The 16,952-nt window shown below is 44.4% G+C and overlaps 1 protein-coding gene across 6 annotated transcripts in view; it reads left to right on the forward strand.

The window, feature by feature from the left end:
* LOC133349521 (contactin-2-like) overlaps nt 1-16,952 on the forward strand; it is a 125,779-nt gene that overhangs the window by 37,767 nt on the left and 71,060 nt on the right. For 2 of the 6 annotated variants that reach the window (XM_061563049.1, XM_061563050.1), the window contains exons 2-3: nt 7,933-8,057; nt 12,995-15,358. In XM_061563049.1, coding sequence (XP_061419033.1) covers nt 7,997-8,057; nt 12,995-15,358 — 2,425 coding nt within the window. In that variant the 5' untranslated portion in view covers nt 7,933-7,996. Of the gene's footprint in view, nt 1-5,615; nt 5,758-7,932; nt 8,058-12,994; nt 15,359-16,952 lie in introns of those variants that run through there. The other 4 variants (XM_061563053.1, XM_061563052.1, XM_061563051.1 and 1 more) reach the window with 4 other exon arrangements.

Genomic DNA, 16,952 nt, shown 5'->3' on the forward strand with positions numbered 1-16,952 from the left:
ACGCCTGTAACCCAGCGCTGTGGAGAGAGGCGGGTCGGTGAAACTCCCTTGCCGTGGATGTCGAGGAGGAGCCACGCTTTGCCTCGCCACGAGAATGCGGCACAAAACAATGTCGGCTCCCACCTGTTCCGTCAGCATGGGATAAGATGTTTCCCCCTCGCATGCGTGGGATTTATCGGAGTGCTCGGGTATCCAAACACATTTAAACACTCCATCAATTGGCCAAGAATGCCTTCATATATAGTGGACGGCAGAGCTTATGGGGTAATTTGATGCCAACTCATCGAATGGCTGTCGTTTCAACTTGTCTCTCTCTCCTCGAGAGTGAGCGAACACTTGTGTGCGTTACATGTTGAAATTCTTCTTCTTAGAAAATCTGGCTCATGTGAGTTTGACGCACGGTCACGGCTAACGTCGGTGGTGTGCGGTGGACTGTGTCCGAACCGATTTCTGGGCCCGTTCCAAATTCGCAAACCAGTTGGTACCGACCAGCCTGTGTGCCTCGTTGCCATTGCCGAACCTGATTCCCAGTGACCCAGAGTTCAAGCACCGCTGCGAACGAGGGATCGATTGCACAAGGCTCGGAGTAGAACATGAAATGCAGGAGTGAAAAAAACTACGAACGTGAAAGGACACAATTGCTAAATTATTATCGATTGTAACTACGTCTATTAAAGTACCGCGGTTGGTTTGCGAAGGAATATTTATTTATTTATTATGGTAGGTGGATCATCTAACGTAATAAAATCCTTATAATATAGCGTGCCTTAAAGTTGTGCATTTCTAATATATCCAATGCAACCTCTACGGTCGTACGCGTGGTAACACTGTACACTAATGATGTTATCAACTTGAGTGGTACTAGATTCGAAGCTTTCGTGACTGCAGGAATTGCTCTTTGGTTCTTTCGGTAAAGTCACGTAGAAATAAATTAAATAATAATAGAATACGACGTTTCGATTGCAACACAAGCAACCATTATCAGGTACAAATGAATGAGAAAAAAAATAGTAAACTTGGAAATATAATGCAATACAACACAGAGAATCGGCCAACAAAACATTCAACACCCCACTTGGTTGATTACGTTCTTCGAAAGATTGTAAAATTTGAGAGAGAGACAAAACATAGACACGGAGACACACAGACAGACACACAAGCAGAGAGAGACTCACAACATAGGCACACAGAAAGACAACGCCTCTGTGTCGAGGCCTTACATAGAGAGAGAGGGGGTGGGGCAGAGGGGGAGTTGTGTGGAATTCCTGCCCATAGCAGCCGGAGGAGAGAATTACACGCAGTTAACGCATAGCCTGATTGATTACGTTCTTCTGAAGATTGCTAAATTAGAAGTTAAGTGTGAAACAGACAAGCACGGCAAATTCTCCCCATTAGAGGTGGTTCAAACTAGATAATATTATTTAATTTAATTTCTTTCTGCGTGACTTTACCGAAAGAACCAAAGAGTAACTCGAGTGATTTTTACTCGCCTAATGAACGCCATTTGTAATTACCATTTTCATTTTAAAAAATGCAGGTGTAATGATTAATTTGGCAGTGCTGTGGTCAAAGGTCACAACTTTCATTTAGAAAGTTGGTCGGATGTTAACTTAGTCTCTTATGTAATTTACTTTGTGGCTATTCATTTGCGGTTTTGCTACTCATTACACATAGGAATGTGGTTTAGCACCACAAGCACAGGAAAGGCCTTAAATAATAATTTGAGCATGGGAGTACATGGTGACACTGACTCTGAAAGCACATTCCCAAGTGGCTGTAATAGTAGCCTCGTTTTTTTAAGGAAAGCCTCACTGAGTCTCAAGACACTTTTTCAGGTAAGTTGCATTGGAATGTTGGGTCGCTTCCTGAATGAGAATTTTACCTGTGTGAGGTAGCTGGGGTACCTGGAAAACGAAACTAAACTATAAACTATTTTGATTTCATCAGGTAAGGCCCACCGAGCTACATAGCTCTTTTTCAGAAGCAACCTGGCCATAAATGATAGCCTAATGAAGCGGCTTATCATGTGGAAATGTATAGCAGTCAAATACTCGAAACACATGTTGTTTCTAAATGTGGCAGGGAAAAAAACGAAGGATCCGGAGAAATATCCACGCGACCACGTGGAGAACATGCAAATGTACAGGTGTCAGGGTCGGGATTGAACCCACGACCTCCTGTATACCAGGCGAGGAAGTTTACATTTTGTCAGGCCACTCGTATGAGGAGATAACTCAAACATTCATGCAGCCAGGTCAGGTACCTGGCTTGTCATAACGTTTCCAGTGATTGACAAATGGACTGACTTAACTCCTATTTCAAATACACTTACCACAAGTACGCAGCATACAATACATTAAAATGAATAAATACAGCACTGCATGACACTTCAAACCGGCCAGTTTAACACGAAGGCTTTCGCCATCAATATTATCCATAAGAGGTTTTTGGGTTAATTTAAACTGGCCCTTTGTCAGAGTGTGTAAATTCTACATTGCTGTGGCTAACATTAGTTTGGCTAAGCCCAGCTTTAATTGCAACTACACAAAGAGCATTGACTATGTTCTGGGGGTTGTGGTTATGATATGTTAATAAATTAAATAGGGATATACTGTATATGTTACGTACAAAAGTATACACTTTTGTAAAAAAGAATGAATTCGTATGCGTGTGGCAGCCGAGTGAGTTTGAAAAAAAAATGTTACGAGCTTGAAATGCTGACTGCCACAGAAGTTGTAAATAATTCATCAACACGGTGTACGTTTGCATCGGCTATTTGCTGTGTGGCGAGTTTTCCAAAGTCTTTCTTGCCACAAGCGCTTGTGGTGAATTTCAATTGCAACGCAGCGTCACGTTGCAACGTTCTTCGTTGCCGCTTTGTTGGAACTTGTTAAATAAAGTGGGGTGAGCATTTTTTTATTGTTGTGAGTGATCCAGTCTTGACATCGAGGTTGTAGAGGGTAGGCCGTAAGTAACGACCGGATTTCTTTTGCCTATAACTTTTGAAGAATTACATAAAAGCACGAACTCTAAATGATAGAAAATGATTGAATTCATGGCGATTCGATATAATTACGCATGAAAAATAATATCTTGTAAATGCGTTGGCAAATCCGTGCTCTTTCAACGGCATTTTCCATCACTCTCGGCGGCTTTGATGGTCTCTGGGCTGAAATTCTTGCACCAATTGACATGCTTCTACTTTATTTCTTGCACAAATGTAAGCAAAATCATTTAACGCAAAATCCCACTTTCGAATCGGGTAGTAACTTATGACGCACCTTGTAGAGAGCTAAGTGTGTGTGTTGGACACAGCAACACATTCAACATTTGCCATGTTGTAGCACAAATCGAAAACCACTGGTTTTGGATCTCGGTAGACTCCAGTCCTCATTATTGATTATTTATTGCAATTATTCAATGGTATCAGCCCGCTCATTGCCAACTTCCTGTAACAATGACAGTAAATAGGATTTTCACAAAATTAGGCACTATTCAGCAAAGAGAAATGACAAATGTTGACGACACATCGTACTGTACACCTGGATGCGTTCACAAGGCAGAGTGGATTGAGAAATGAACGAACGAAGTTTACATGGCACACAAGAACACCATATAGTGTTTGATGGAAATCCATTAAAGTGAATTTAGAAGTTCTTGGTTGTCATAGTCCAAAGCCTATCCCTGATACGATATGACATGACACGCTTCTGACTTTCATGGCATGACTGATGGCTCAATTGAGACGTAATTGGTGATATAATGTACGACAAAACCGAGGAGAGGCCAACTTCAGAGCTGAAGAGCATTATCTATTGGCTGTAATAAGATGGGTCTTGAAAGATATCGAGAGGAGGCATATTTAGACCATTTGAACGATTACTCAAAACACTGCCAGCATGTTGAAAACATGATTGAGATATAATTGGTGGAAATGTCAAAACTAAAGTAAGTAGCGTACATATTTTTTTAAGTTTAACTACAGGTCAGGTGACTCCGCGGTAGAGGGAGGGGCTCGCAATCATAAGGTTGCCACTTTGTAGGGAAGTAAAAAGTGGTTGTGCTTTGGATAAACTAGACTGCTGAAGGAATGTGGAATTTCCACCGTAAGCTCTGAGATGGAAACAGATGAGGACCACCTCAATGCTCCTTTTAGCACACGATGACTGACTTTATGACCTCGTACATGCTATAAAGATAATTGTATATGACATACCACTATAAAGTTGGTATGGTCCTTTGAGATAAGCTACAACAACAGTGAAACTTGTTTTAGAATAGTTATCTTTTTCTATAACCATAGTGTTTATGTTGCTTTAATGTCCTACATAATTCTTAATTGTTTTTGTTAAATGTATTTTGGAGTGATACGCTTTTCTGCTTCATTAGACTTTGATAGTGACAGAAAGTGTTTACAGTACAAGAAGATGATGATGAATAAGTAATTATGTACGTTACATAAGCTTACATTATTTATGTTGACTGGTGTTTGGAAAATCCTTTGTACATAAGTTATGATTATGTATTATTCATCTTATCGGAAAACCATTGTATGACCGTTTCCGGTCTCAATTCTTTTCAATATTGTGTCGAGAAATCTATGTACATTTACTTGTACCTGACATGGGCCTCTTTTAGATTTGCTCAGCCCATTTTGGATGAAGCTAAGGGTCAGCGGCTTTGCCCGCGCGTTGTGAACCTGCTAAACCCGCGTTCAACTTCCAACCACAGACAGAATTAGCGGCGGGTTGACAATTAGCCGCCACACATTTCACCAATTTACAGTGACCTGCGTGGTGAAGCTACGGGCAAACAAACCCCAAATGGGTGGCCTTCATCCAACGGTGGATTGACCAAGAGCTTAACATTATTATTATTTTAATTCAACAAAGTCTTTTTAAATTGCATCTTGCTGGTAAAAAGAATTATGCAGTAAATTACTTTGGCATTCGATTCAGACAAGTAATGTCTACTGTATGTATAAATTATTCATACAGTATATAATACTCCTAATTATCAAGCCAGGTGGCATCGTTGAAAGGTTTTAAGTTAAACTCCAGTTTGGCAATCATCTCGCCTATTCATCCCCATAGAATTTATACAATAAATACTCTTAGATACTATTTTATTGACCCTGCGATAGCAATAAGGAATGCTCACCACTGTGCCACACCATTTTAATTTCAACAAGGAGACAGTTTTGCCTTTGATCTTTGTTATTGATTCTGTGGAGTGACATTTGTGTTTTGGTAAAATAATTAAACAAAAAAGGGCCAGACTTGGTGTTTATTTTTATGGTGAGGCAAGCATCTGGTAAGATGTGTTTTATATGATCCAGGAAAATAAATACTTTTGCTAACTTTCCCTCGCCCTTTGACATCTTTCAGTTCAAACTGTTTGGATGTCCTCCCATAGCAACAACACCACTCCTTTATAGGAAGGAGTGGAAATAGCAAAATTGCATTGGTATGCAACCTTCAGAAACATGTACTCAAATTAACTGCAACTGCCAATCGATGCGTGCATGCTGCGTTTGTGCATATGGAGGAGTGGTGGCGCAGCAGTTGGCGAGCACTGTTTGACTCCCAACCGTGGCTGACGTCAGTTGGCGAGTGATATCTGATCCGGTCCAGTATCTCCGCTCGGTCGACTCGGCCTTAAACGAGTGTTGGGCGTGGTGAGCAAATAACAGCACTGGAAGGCAATGGAGGCCAGCCGTGGTGATCTGTGTTTTGATTTAGTGTGCTGATCTTAAAGGTGCATGGAAAAATGTTGATACTCCGACTGATGCTCGTGCTGTTGTGGAGTGACTTATGCAGCTAGTTAAGGCTGCAGGGTTTGGTGGTACATGTTGTTTGTGTCGTTTATTGTGAAAATTCGGTCACAGTTCATATGATCACTGTGACATTTATTTTATGGCTTTATTTTGGTGATTTCGAAAAGTTTTTTGGTTTGGCCATGTTTGTTTGTTGTAGTATGGAGTTAGACTGATGGCCTTAATCTAAGTTGGCTTGTGGTTGTTGTTGTTGTTTGACTTGCGTCCCACTGGGATTTTTGCACACAGCGTTGGTGTACAGTGGTTTTTCTGCAATATTTTGCTGTCATTTTCTTGGATTTTCTGTTTGCACATAGTCACATAGTCACTTTAAGATGTTTTCTTGTTTATGTTTTTTGTTTGTTGCGGTTGCACCCGATTTCAAGAGCCGAATGGCTCACAGGGCTATACCAAATAAATGAAAATGAAGCTGAAAAACACTGACCACACCATGCCGCTGTGATCCATTCTGTCATCGGTTGTTGCTGACGAACAACACTTTCCCTGTCTGTGTATCCGTTTAAATTCACGAGGCAAGTGCTGTTAGTGATCGCCACCAATTAAGGCCTGCACGGTGCGTGAGCAAATTGTGTGTCCAGCACCATAGCTGCCCCCCTGTGTCTCACCAGTGCTGATCTTTGCACACCCAACACATTTAGGCTGAGCCAACGTTGGGGAGGCTCGGTATAGGTTATGATACTGCGTGGAATGGATGTGTCTGGCTCTGACTGCAAATTGAATCCCCGTTGCCAAAGCTGTTTTGTTGTGCTGCATGCTAACCACTCCGCAACTGCTCACCATAACACATATCTACCGTACATCATGGTGCAAGTATTGTTAGTGAGCATCTATTTGAAGGCCTGTATGACACACAAAGGAGGTGGTGGGTGTCTACACCACACCTGGCCACCTTTGTCACTGGGTACTCATTTAAGGCTGAGCCGATCGAGGGGATGCCCAGGACCAGTACCGGTGTTTGTGACTGATGTTGGCTGTGAGTGGGAATTGAACTCGAGTCGCCGGGTTTTGTAACGCAGTGCACTGGCCACTGTGCCACCTCTCTCCACTGTTACAGCTGTTATAAAGAGCTTTACAGCTCATCGGATTCCTCCAGTCTAAATAAATATTCAGATTCTGACATGTACTCACAAGTATATCACAAATTGAATTCCGATCGCCTCCATCGTAAATAGGTCGTAGTGTACCACTGATCTCCAAAAGTCACCCTGATAGTCGTGAAAATTCGACATTCCCAGAACGAGGGCCAATGTTTAAAGAACAGCCTCTGTTGGCTTCCCGCACATTGAAACCCATCGACCCCTGGGTAACGACGCTGCTGTTTACTCTCACGTTCTCCCCATTTACGAGCAGAATTCTGCCCTCGGCACCACTTGGTCAGATCTTGTTTGAGTGATTGAAGATATTGGTCTCATGGCAAAGACAAATGCTTCTTTTAAATTCATGAAACCCCCTTTTATCTCCCTCTGCAAAGCGTGCGGTTGTTATTGTTGCCATGGTGGCTCTAGGCACAAACGCGTCTGTCTGTCTGCCTGCCTTTCCCTGCGGGGAAAGCTGGGTCGCTTTACCCAGCGACTCATTAGAGGAAAAGAACTTCTCCATCCAGACACGAGCGAACCGCCGTGCAGGGTAATTTCTTTGTTCAGAAAGTGTAATGATGGGACTGTTTCCGTTGCATTCAAGGCAAAAAAATCTGTCCGTATTTCAATGCGATGTCATATTTGAAAAGCCTTAAAGTTCAAGGGTCATCCTGCTCAAAAGAACGTGTGGGGCGGCGCTTGTCTCCATTGGCTAACCTGAGCCATCGGTGGCAACGACGGCTAACACGTGACTAAGTGGTACTCATTTAATTGATGCCAGAGGAATTGAATATAAAATCACAGTCTTCCTGTTGTAACCTTGCCTAGGGTTATCTTGGAAAAAGGGACCTTTTAAATCAATGGGCTCTCGCCTAGTTTTATAAGTATAGTTCGCGTTTTTGTACATGTAATTATTTTGTCTGCTGCTACTTTCTTTACCCGGCACATAATAAATAGCTATTAAATTGTGATGACGATGATTGTGATGTTGACGGCGATGATGTGTTTTTTTTTCTGCAGTGTCCTTTTGTTGTCGACTGGGACTGGCAGAGCGAGTGGTGTTGGCTTGTGAAGGTCAGGAGGGATGAGGGCAGCCCGGGGCCTCGTGCTTCTGTTGGCGCTACTCGCAGTCGTCTGCCTCGCAGGTACAATCCTTCCTCTGTCCCGCCTCGACAGGGCGATAGCGCAGCCATTGACCCCCCTCCCCGCCCCCCTCCTTCTACTGCTGCCTACCCAGTCCCAGTTTTCACCCCTGACTCCATTCATAATAACTTTCATTGTGTATGTACAATGTTGTATTTCTTTCACACCGTACATAGCCATTCTTACTAATTGGAGGTGCATATCATTCATGCTAATACCCATCCCATAACGCTGTACATGAATTATATATAAGAACCACATCCAATTATACAACCACTACCAAGCGAATGAAAACCCTACTACCAAGCAAAATAAAAAAACGAATAAATAAATAAACGAATGGCACCCAAACACAAAGCACAAAAAAACTTAAAAAGTGAGCACAGCAAAGAAATTAGTCCATTAGATCACATCCTAGACCACAATGCCAACTTTCCAACCAAGCCAGGGCATTTTCACAGCAGGCTGTCAGGTCAAGTCTCATCTCTGTGATTTGTTTGAATCTGGAGAAATAGGCAGCTTATAATTTCCTGGATTTGGGGTAAGCAGTCTGGCGCGTCTTAGCGGATTTTTGCTGTAAGTGGGGCGATGCTGACCAGATGCAGTGCCAGTGCTGTAATTTTCCACTTAATAGGAGGAACAGCCTCTGCCCAAGTGAGCGAGCCGCGGGTTCGTAAACTCACTCACTGCGTGATTAATTTGAAATAAGTAAATGTTAAAATTATTTCAAATCAAGTTGGACTAAAATGGCAAATGGAGGTGATTTGTGACTTTGATGTATGGCGCATGCCAACAAGTAAAACGGTGTTCCTGCTCTAAAGACCAATGCAGGACAAATATTTGTATAGGCAGCCCTAATTAATTGGTGGAAAGTCCACGTTCCAGTGGTAGGAGCCAGTCTATCTATGACCACTACAATTTTTAATCACATTTATGAAATTCTTGCTCTGTAGGGGTCCCCCTCTGCCTGCCCCCTCCCAACATGTATTTCATTAAAATAATTGTATTAGGTCACTAGTTTAGTACTTGCTTTTCATTATTAAAACCCAATCCTGCCCTTCACTCAAATGAGCATTGGACAGGGCTTATCTTCAGTGAGAGTCCAGAACCAGTACTAGAAACTTCATATCATAATTTTTTCTATCATATAACCACCTTGCCTGATGTTCGTATATATTGGAGGCTCTAAGGCAGTGGTGTAAATTCCACATTCTTATGGTGGAGGGAATCTTCGCCATAAAGTAGCCACTTTTGAAACTGATGACCCAATATTCATTGTATTGTTAATCTGTGCTTTTATTAACTGCATAGGCAGCAGTTTAACATGAGTCTGTTCATGAGCCATTCCATTGCCTCCGAAAATATAAACTCTGACCCTATTGTTTAATCATTTTAATCACAGTCCTATTCACCTTGCATGTTATGTTAACTCGAATACATATTTAAATAATACAACTAAACCAAATTTCGATTTAAAGCTTTCGTGACTGCAGGGATTCATCTTCTTGGTTCTTTCGGTAAAGTCACGTAGAAGGGAAGTAATAAAATAATAAAAATAAAACATAATAAAACAATTCTCACGACGTTTCGGCCACAACGCAAGCAGCCGTCCTCAGGTGAAAACCAGGTCCGTCGAGGCGACAGAGTCTGAATGAAACAGCACACGGGCTTGGAGCATATATTGATATGCAAATTCCTTTGTCAATGCGCCCAGCTTATATATATGCTCCAAGCCCGTGTGCTGTTTCATTCAGACTCTGTCGCCTCGACGGACCTGGTTTTCACCTGAGGACGGCTGCTTGCGTTGTGGCCGAAACGTCGTGAGAATTGTTTTATTATGTTTTATTTTTATTATTTTATTACTTCCCTTCTACGTGACTTTACCGAAAGAACCAATAATACAACTAAACCAGTCATAATTTCCAACTGCTATCTTTCCTTTTATGTGGTAACACTATCACAGGGTCAAGTAATGTTATCGTTCTGTAATTACACGTTACATCGGCTAACAAATAAGATGCAGTGACGTTAAAATATCACATGATGTGCTGTGTAGTCCTCTGTGTTTTTGCTGGGCCATTGTCTGTTGTTATATTTTTTTATATATTTCAATAGAATTTCACAACAATAAGAAACCACATGGGGGACAATATAGGAGTGTGTATACACAGATGCGTGTGACATCTATTTAACCACAGATCAGCAATTGAAACATTCCGAGAATAGAATTGTATCGTGGTGTAATGGGGAAAAGAACAACATTGGATTATTTTTTTCGCATTGAACTTTGGTCTCCATCTCTTCAGAGCATTGAGGAAATAAAATGACACAACGATGCAGGAAACTGGGTTTCTATTTGTTATTCAAATGGAATTTCATGTTTCTCATCGCGATGCCTGTCATTCGGTGTGACCTTGTAGAGTTGCTCATCATGAGTAGTGACAATTGGAATGAAATAATTTACTGATTGACCAGCGGCCTTTATGATGGGTTTTGTTTCATGTTTTCTGATTTTAGTTGGTATAATAAAAAAAAACTTACATTTTTTGATGCATTCCCTTTAATTAATTTTAAATAATTGTAAATAATAATAATTGCAAATTTTTACTTACCAAGTTTCATTAGTCAAACAATAATCTCAATGTAAACATTTCTGTATTTTGATAAATTAAACAAAAGCAACATCTATCACTTCTTGTCAAGATGATGTCACGTAATGACACTGGGCAGGAAAAGTATGAAAGTGATGTGCCTTCCTATGATGTCATATTTAGATCAGTCCGAAACATATTTTGTTTCTAGAAATGTAGTCTAGGACTACCAATGTTTGGAATATTTAGATTAATATGAAACTTGGGAACGCAATCCTAATACATGTGTGCAAGCGGTGTGTACCCATCCACTGCAATATAATGGAATGATAACAAACATCACTGTCACGATGCTCCCGTGATCTTTGGGCGATGCTCTTCTGCACTCTAAAGCCTTGATGCAATGGTGGAAATTCACCAATCCCATGGTGGTGGAGACTCAATCCATAGGACACCGATTGTTGTCTACCCACGAAGTAATTCTTATCTTATCATTGCCAGAGGGATCAACGCCAGAGGGATCAACGCCAGTGGGATGACACTGATATTTATTTTGCATTCATTGTGTGTGGTGTCAGCGGCACTGCTCGGGTTTTATAGTGGAAAACAACTTGAGCCGTTCCGGGCTGGTTCAAAATGTCCCTGGAATGGCCCACTTTGAAGCAGTGCAAAAGCGGTGTAGCAAGCAACAATACGTCACGTTGTATATCTGGCAATGCTAATCTCAGTTTGCGGCCACACGCCTTTGGTGTAAGTGCTCTATTCCTATAACGGGGGCCAGTCTAACATAAGTGTAGCCTCACTTGACGTCACACAAAGTGGTGGTGATTTTATTATTGACTCCAGGGAGATGATAGGCTGAGTTTGACCCCTTTGCCGGGATTTGAACTTGCATAATTCCAACTGTGAGTCATGTGTTCTAGCGGCAGTGTCAGCTGACCAGTTAAAACCGCAAAGGCGAACGGGAATAACGAGGATGGGCTATAAAAGAGAAGGAGCTGTTTGGCTAGGATGAGATGCCAGACGTTGCAGTCCCATTTTACAGAGCGAGGAATATATTTTGCTTTGTGTTATTTCAAGGCCAGTGCCTTAAATGGAGTTGAAGCTTTTTTCACTTTTTCTTCTGCGAGGCCATTGTGGAGCCATAATGGAACTGTGTCAGGTCTATTTATTTCAAGCGTTATTTTTTAAATAATCTAACCGCTTTTACAGTGCGCTTTTTTCTGCTTTGCAGAAACAAAGCACGTTTTTGTTGTGCATCTTAAGCAGTGGTGGTTCATTGCTAAGGCCTCACTGGTTGAAACGAAGAGGAAAAAATCCTTTATACTTTCCAGCTCATTAAAAATATATATTTGAACGTATACAGCTCCCACTCTCCAATATGCAGTAATATAGTTTATTTCCTGGCATGCTGATCTTATGTACTTAGTTATGTATTACCTGGATGAGTCATCCGGCCAGGTCGCACTTCGCAGACCACTCGATTGACAATCACATATATTGGGGTAAAATTATTCAAACATCCATCTGGTTAGGTAACATATGTGCCACTTTATAGAAAGTCAATGGTGATTATCCTATGAAAAAACTGGCTCCCACCATGGGAATATGTAAATTCCATCCTCTATTTGGGGCACTGAGCCATCGAGGATGGGTTCTCCCTCCCATTGCTCAGAGAATATTTAACTTTTGACTATTCAAGAAAGTTTCCCACAGTTTTAACTGTTTTCAGAAGGAATTTGCAAGAAAAGCACTGCAATTATTATTTAGCAATTTCCCATGCGCGTTATGATCCAAGCAAATGTTATGCTTGCATAAATAGCTTAGTGGTCACGCAAAATGTGATGTATTAAGTCAACTGCCTTCACTCAACTTATACAATGAATGACGAGTTCATTTGAATGAAACCGTTCTTGAGAATTATGTCATGACAGTGTTATTTCGCTACATATATACAGCTTGTATGCAGAATGTAAAACCCACGTTGACTTTGGATATTTAGGTGAGGATAGAAAATGCATTTGTAAATATTACATTTAGAAATCAATATTTTTAGCACATTGATAATTGTACTCGGAATAGCATTGTGTCTCATGTTTAAAAACTGCTCCTTGCATGGCCATAGGGTTCTCGATATGCAAATTAAACTGTAAAAGGAGGCTTGTTATTGGCCAGGGGTGGCATTGTGTCTACCCCTTTTGCTTAATGTTGGTACGCATGGGAGTGGTTGGAACTGGCCAATGAGATGCATAACATATTGCGACCAAATACCACTGCTCCAGATGGCAATTGAAAAATAATACCAATGTAATGTTAACTTACCAGCATTGTTGACTATGTTCTCGCAGGGGCCAGGAAGGGCAGCGGCGGTAGCCGCACCGGTGGCAGCCGGTCTCGTGGTGGCTCCAGCCACAGCGCAGGGAGCAACACCCAGAAGACCAAGCCTGGCTCCAGCTCTGGCTCCGGCTCCAGAACAGGCACGGGCGGCGGCGGCAGCAGCCAAACGGACTCGCACTACAAGCCGAAACCCGACACGTCCCGCACATCTGGATCCTCCAACCCAGGGGCGGCCAACCCACCTTCAAACCCGGCGTGGGCCCCCCCTGTGTTCCGTCCTATCCCTAAAAACCCCGGGGCAGCTTCCAAACCTCTCGACAACAAGCCCGGCGGGTTCCCCTACCCGGCAGCCGGCGGCGCTGCGGCCGGCGGTGCCGTGGCGGGCGGTGCCGTGGCGGGCGGAGCTGTGATGGGAGGTTCCAGTGCGGTTCACCCAGGCTCTGTGCCCAGGGTCGCGAGTCCCAATGTCAAAGCGGAGCAGCCGGCCCCTGGAGTGGGCCAGGCTGCGCCAGGGTATGGCCAGCCTGCTCAAGGTCAACCGGGTCAAGGGTTTGGCCAGCCAGGTCATGGTCAGCCAGGCTATGGCCAGCCTGCTCAAGGTCAACCAGGTCAAGGGTTTGGCCAGCCAGGTCATGGTCAGCCAGGATATGGTCAGCCAGGCTATGGCCAGCCTGCTCAAGGTCAACCGGGTCAAGGGTTTGGCCAGCCAGGTCATGGCCAGCCTGCTCAAGGTCAACCAGGTCAAGGGTTTGGCCAGCCAGGTCATGGTCAGCCAGGATATGGTCAGCCAGGCTATGGCCAGCCTGCTCAAGGTCAACCAGGTCAAGGGTTTGGCCAGCCAGGTCATGGCCAGCCTGCTCAAGGTCAACCAGGTCAAGGGTTTGGCCAACCAGGTCATGGGCAGCCAGGATATGGTCAGCCTGCTCAAGGTCAACCGGGTCAAGGGTTTGGCCAACCAGGTCATGGGCAGCCAGGATATGGTCAGCCTGCTCAAGGTCAACCAGGTCAAGGGTTTGGCCAGCCAGGTCATGGGCAGCCAGGATATGGTCAGCCTGCTCAAGGTCAACCGGGTCAAGGGTTTGGCCAGCCAGGTCATGGGCAGCCAGGATATGGTCAGCCTGCTCAAGGTCAACCAGGTCAAGGGTTTGGCCAACCAGGTCATGGGCAGCCAGGCTATGGCCAGCCTGCTCAAGGTCAACCAGGTCAAGGGTTTGGCCAACCAGGTCATGGGCAGCCAGGATATGGTCAGCCTGCTCAAGGTCAACCAGGTCAAGGGTTTGGCCAGCCAGGTCATGGGCAGCCAGGATATGGTCAGCCTGCTCAAGGTCAACCGGGTCAAGGGTTTGGCCAGCCAGGACATGGTCAGCCAGGTCAAATTCAACCTGGACAGCCAGGATATGGCCAAGGTGGTGTTCCTGGATATGGGCAATCTGGTCCAGGTTATGCTCATCCAGGTCTGAGGCCCGGCCAATCAGGCCCGGGGTACGTCCCAGGCCAGGGTCAACCTGGACCCGGATTTGGACAACCCAATCCGGGCTATGGTCAGCCTGGCTATGGACAATCTGGTCCAGGTTTTGCCCAGCCTGGCCTAAGGCATGGACAGTCAGGTCCCGGCTATGTCCCAGGCCAGGCACAACCAGGACAGGGGTATGGACAGCCTGGAGGTGGGTATGGACAGCCTGGAGGTGGGTATGGGCAGCCTAGGCCAGGCTATGCCCAACCGGGTCAACCGGGCTATGGTCAGCCTGGCTATGGTCAGCCGGGCTATGGTCAGCCGGGCTATGCTCAGCCAGGCTATGGTCAGCCGGGCTATGGTCAGTCGGGTTATGGTCAGCCGGGCTATGCTCAGCCAGGCTATGGTCAGACTGGCTATAACCGACCAGGTTATGGTTGGAATGCCCCAGTACAGCCTGCAGGTCAACCAGGCTACCATTATGGCCAGAACAATCCAGGATACGGTGGCTATGGTGGCGGCTATGGTGGCGGTTATGGTGGAGGCTATGGTGGCTCTGGGGGATTTGGAGGCTTTGGTCAGTCTCCGGGATTTGGTAGGGGTGGCTCTGGATTTGGGGGTTTCGGCGGCCAGGGTTTCGGCGGCCAGGGTTTCGGCGGCCAGGGCTACGGCGGCTACAAGCCGCGCAGCAACCTACCCTACTGGGCGATGGGCGCCGTGGCCGGCTACGGCCTCTACCGCTTCGGGAGGTTCACCGGCTCAATAGACCAGCACCACCACCACTATCACTACGACAACACCGGCAGGAGGATCGGCTCCTCCGCCGACAGAGGGGGCACGCCAGGGGCTGGTGCCGGTGAGGGGCCTCGGGACAGTGGGAAGCCGTGGATTCCCACCTACCCCAATGGCACCGATCTTCCTCGTATGTATTCGCACCTCCCCACGCCTGTGTGTGGCCGCCGCCCTTCCCTGCTCTTCTTCTCCTCTCTGTGCTGAATGCTTTACCTGTGCGGTTCCTACTGTGCATTGGTGTGCCGCTGAGCTTTCTTTTCTGGAATTCGGGTAATTGCTGCAGACACACCCATGACTGTGGAGTGTTATGCCCCAGCGATATATTCCTACGTTGTTTCCTTAATCCATAACCTTGTGGAATTTCCACCACTCGCTCAGGGCAACCAAAAGAAATGAGCCGCCATCCCAATGCTTGTTTGAATATTGATATACTTTCACTGTTTTGAAGGTTTGAGAATGCTACGTGACAAAGTCATGAATCTGTTCTGCTGCAATTACCCTAACCTAAAAATACCCTTTGGGTAGGTTTTTATTAATACATATGCTTCACTTAATGTAACACTCGGCATACCTGATGGCAACATCTCTTTCCATGCTTTGCTTTACAAAGTGAAACTCGCTTTGTATCATGCAGTGGAGAACTCTATTAACAAATGAGGATGCTCATACCTGTATCATGTCAACAAATGGTAGGTATTATGTCTATCCTGTCTTTTGAAAGCAACGATATACAGTAAAACCTTGGATTGCGAGCATAATTCGTTCCGGAAACGTGTTTGTAATCCAAAGCACTAGTATATCAGTTGTGATCATGTGACGCTCGGCAAGCGTATAGTACGTACTACTCGTATTGCAAGATCTCGCTCGTTTATCAAATTCATATTTATTTTAAAAATTTGCTCGTCTTGCAAAACACTCGCAGACCAAGTTACTTGCAATCCAAGGTTTTACTGTATCAATTGTCATGATATGAAGAGATCTCTGTTGATCGCCCCATGTTAGAGAAGAGCCTCCGGAAGGTGACATCACAGAGCTACTGTAGTGGCCTCCTTAAGTCATAATCAGAATAGCTATAAAGCTCTTGTTCACAGGCGTCCAGTTGGGGTGGGTCAGAACGCTACACCAACAAATAATACAAAACCACGATAGGAGTGCAAAGTCTAGGAAAGGTAAACAAATCACTTAAAGTAACTCAAGGGGTGCTGAAAATTCGCCCTTGCTTCGCTAAAATTATGAAGAATGTATTATATTTGGTATTCACACTGTTCCTATAGTGCAAGGCTATCGCTCCGGCACGATGTCGCAGAGACGACGAGAGGAGGGCAGTAGGGAGTGATGTTGCCACGGGTAATCCCAATTGAGGAATTTGGCAGAAATGGTTCAAATTTGGAAAATTTGGACGATGACGCTGGCACATCATGGCCTACTCATATCGAATCATGTCCGGGGGTCTTTAACATCCACTGTATGATTAACACACTCGCAGTAATAACCAGCGTGGTCCGCAGGATTCAAACCACGAACCTCTGCAACAAGCGCTGAACACTTTACCGCTGGGCCGTGTCACCACCAAATGAAGGAGTTTAATTCATGCCAATGAAACCAAATCTATTCAGTCCCTTCGATCTGTAAATAATCAGAATTAATTAAAAAATATCTATTATTGTGCAAGTTTTTTTTTTAATATATTCTTAAGTGACTATGCCAAGAACCATCAACCTTTA

The sequence above is a fragment of the Lethenteron reissneri genome, chromosome 30 (genome assembly GCF_015708825.2).
Source record: "Lethenteron reissneri isolate LAM-NWPU_2019-01 chromosome 30, ASM1570882v1, whole genome shotgun sequence".
NCBI classification, from domain to species: domain Eukaryota; kingdom Metazoa; phylum Chordata; class Hyperoartia; order Petromyzontiformes; family Petromyzontidae; genus Lethenteron; species Lethenteron reissneri.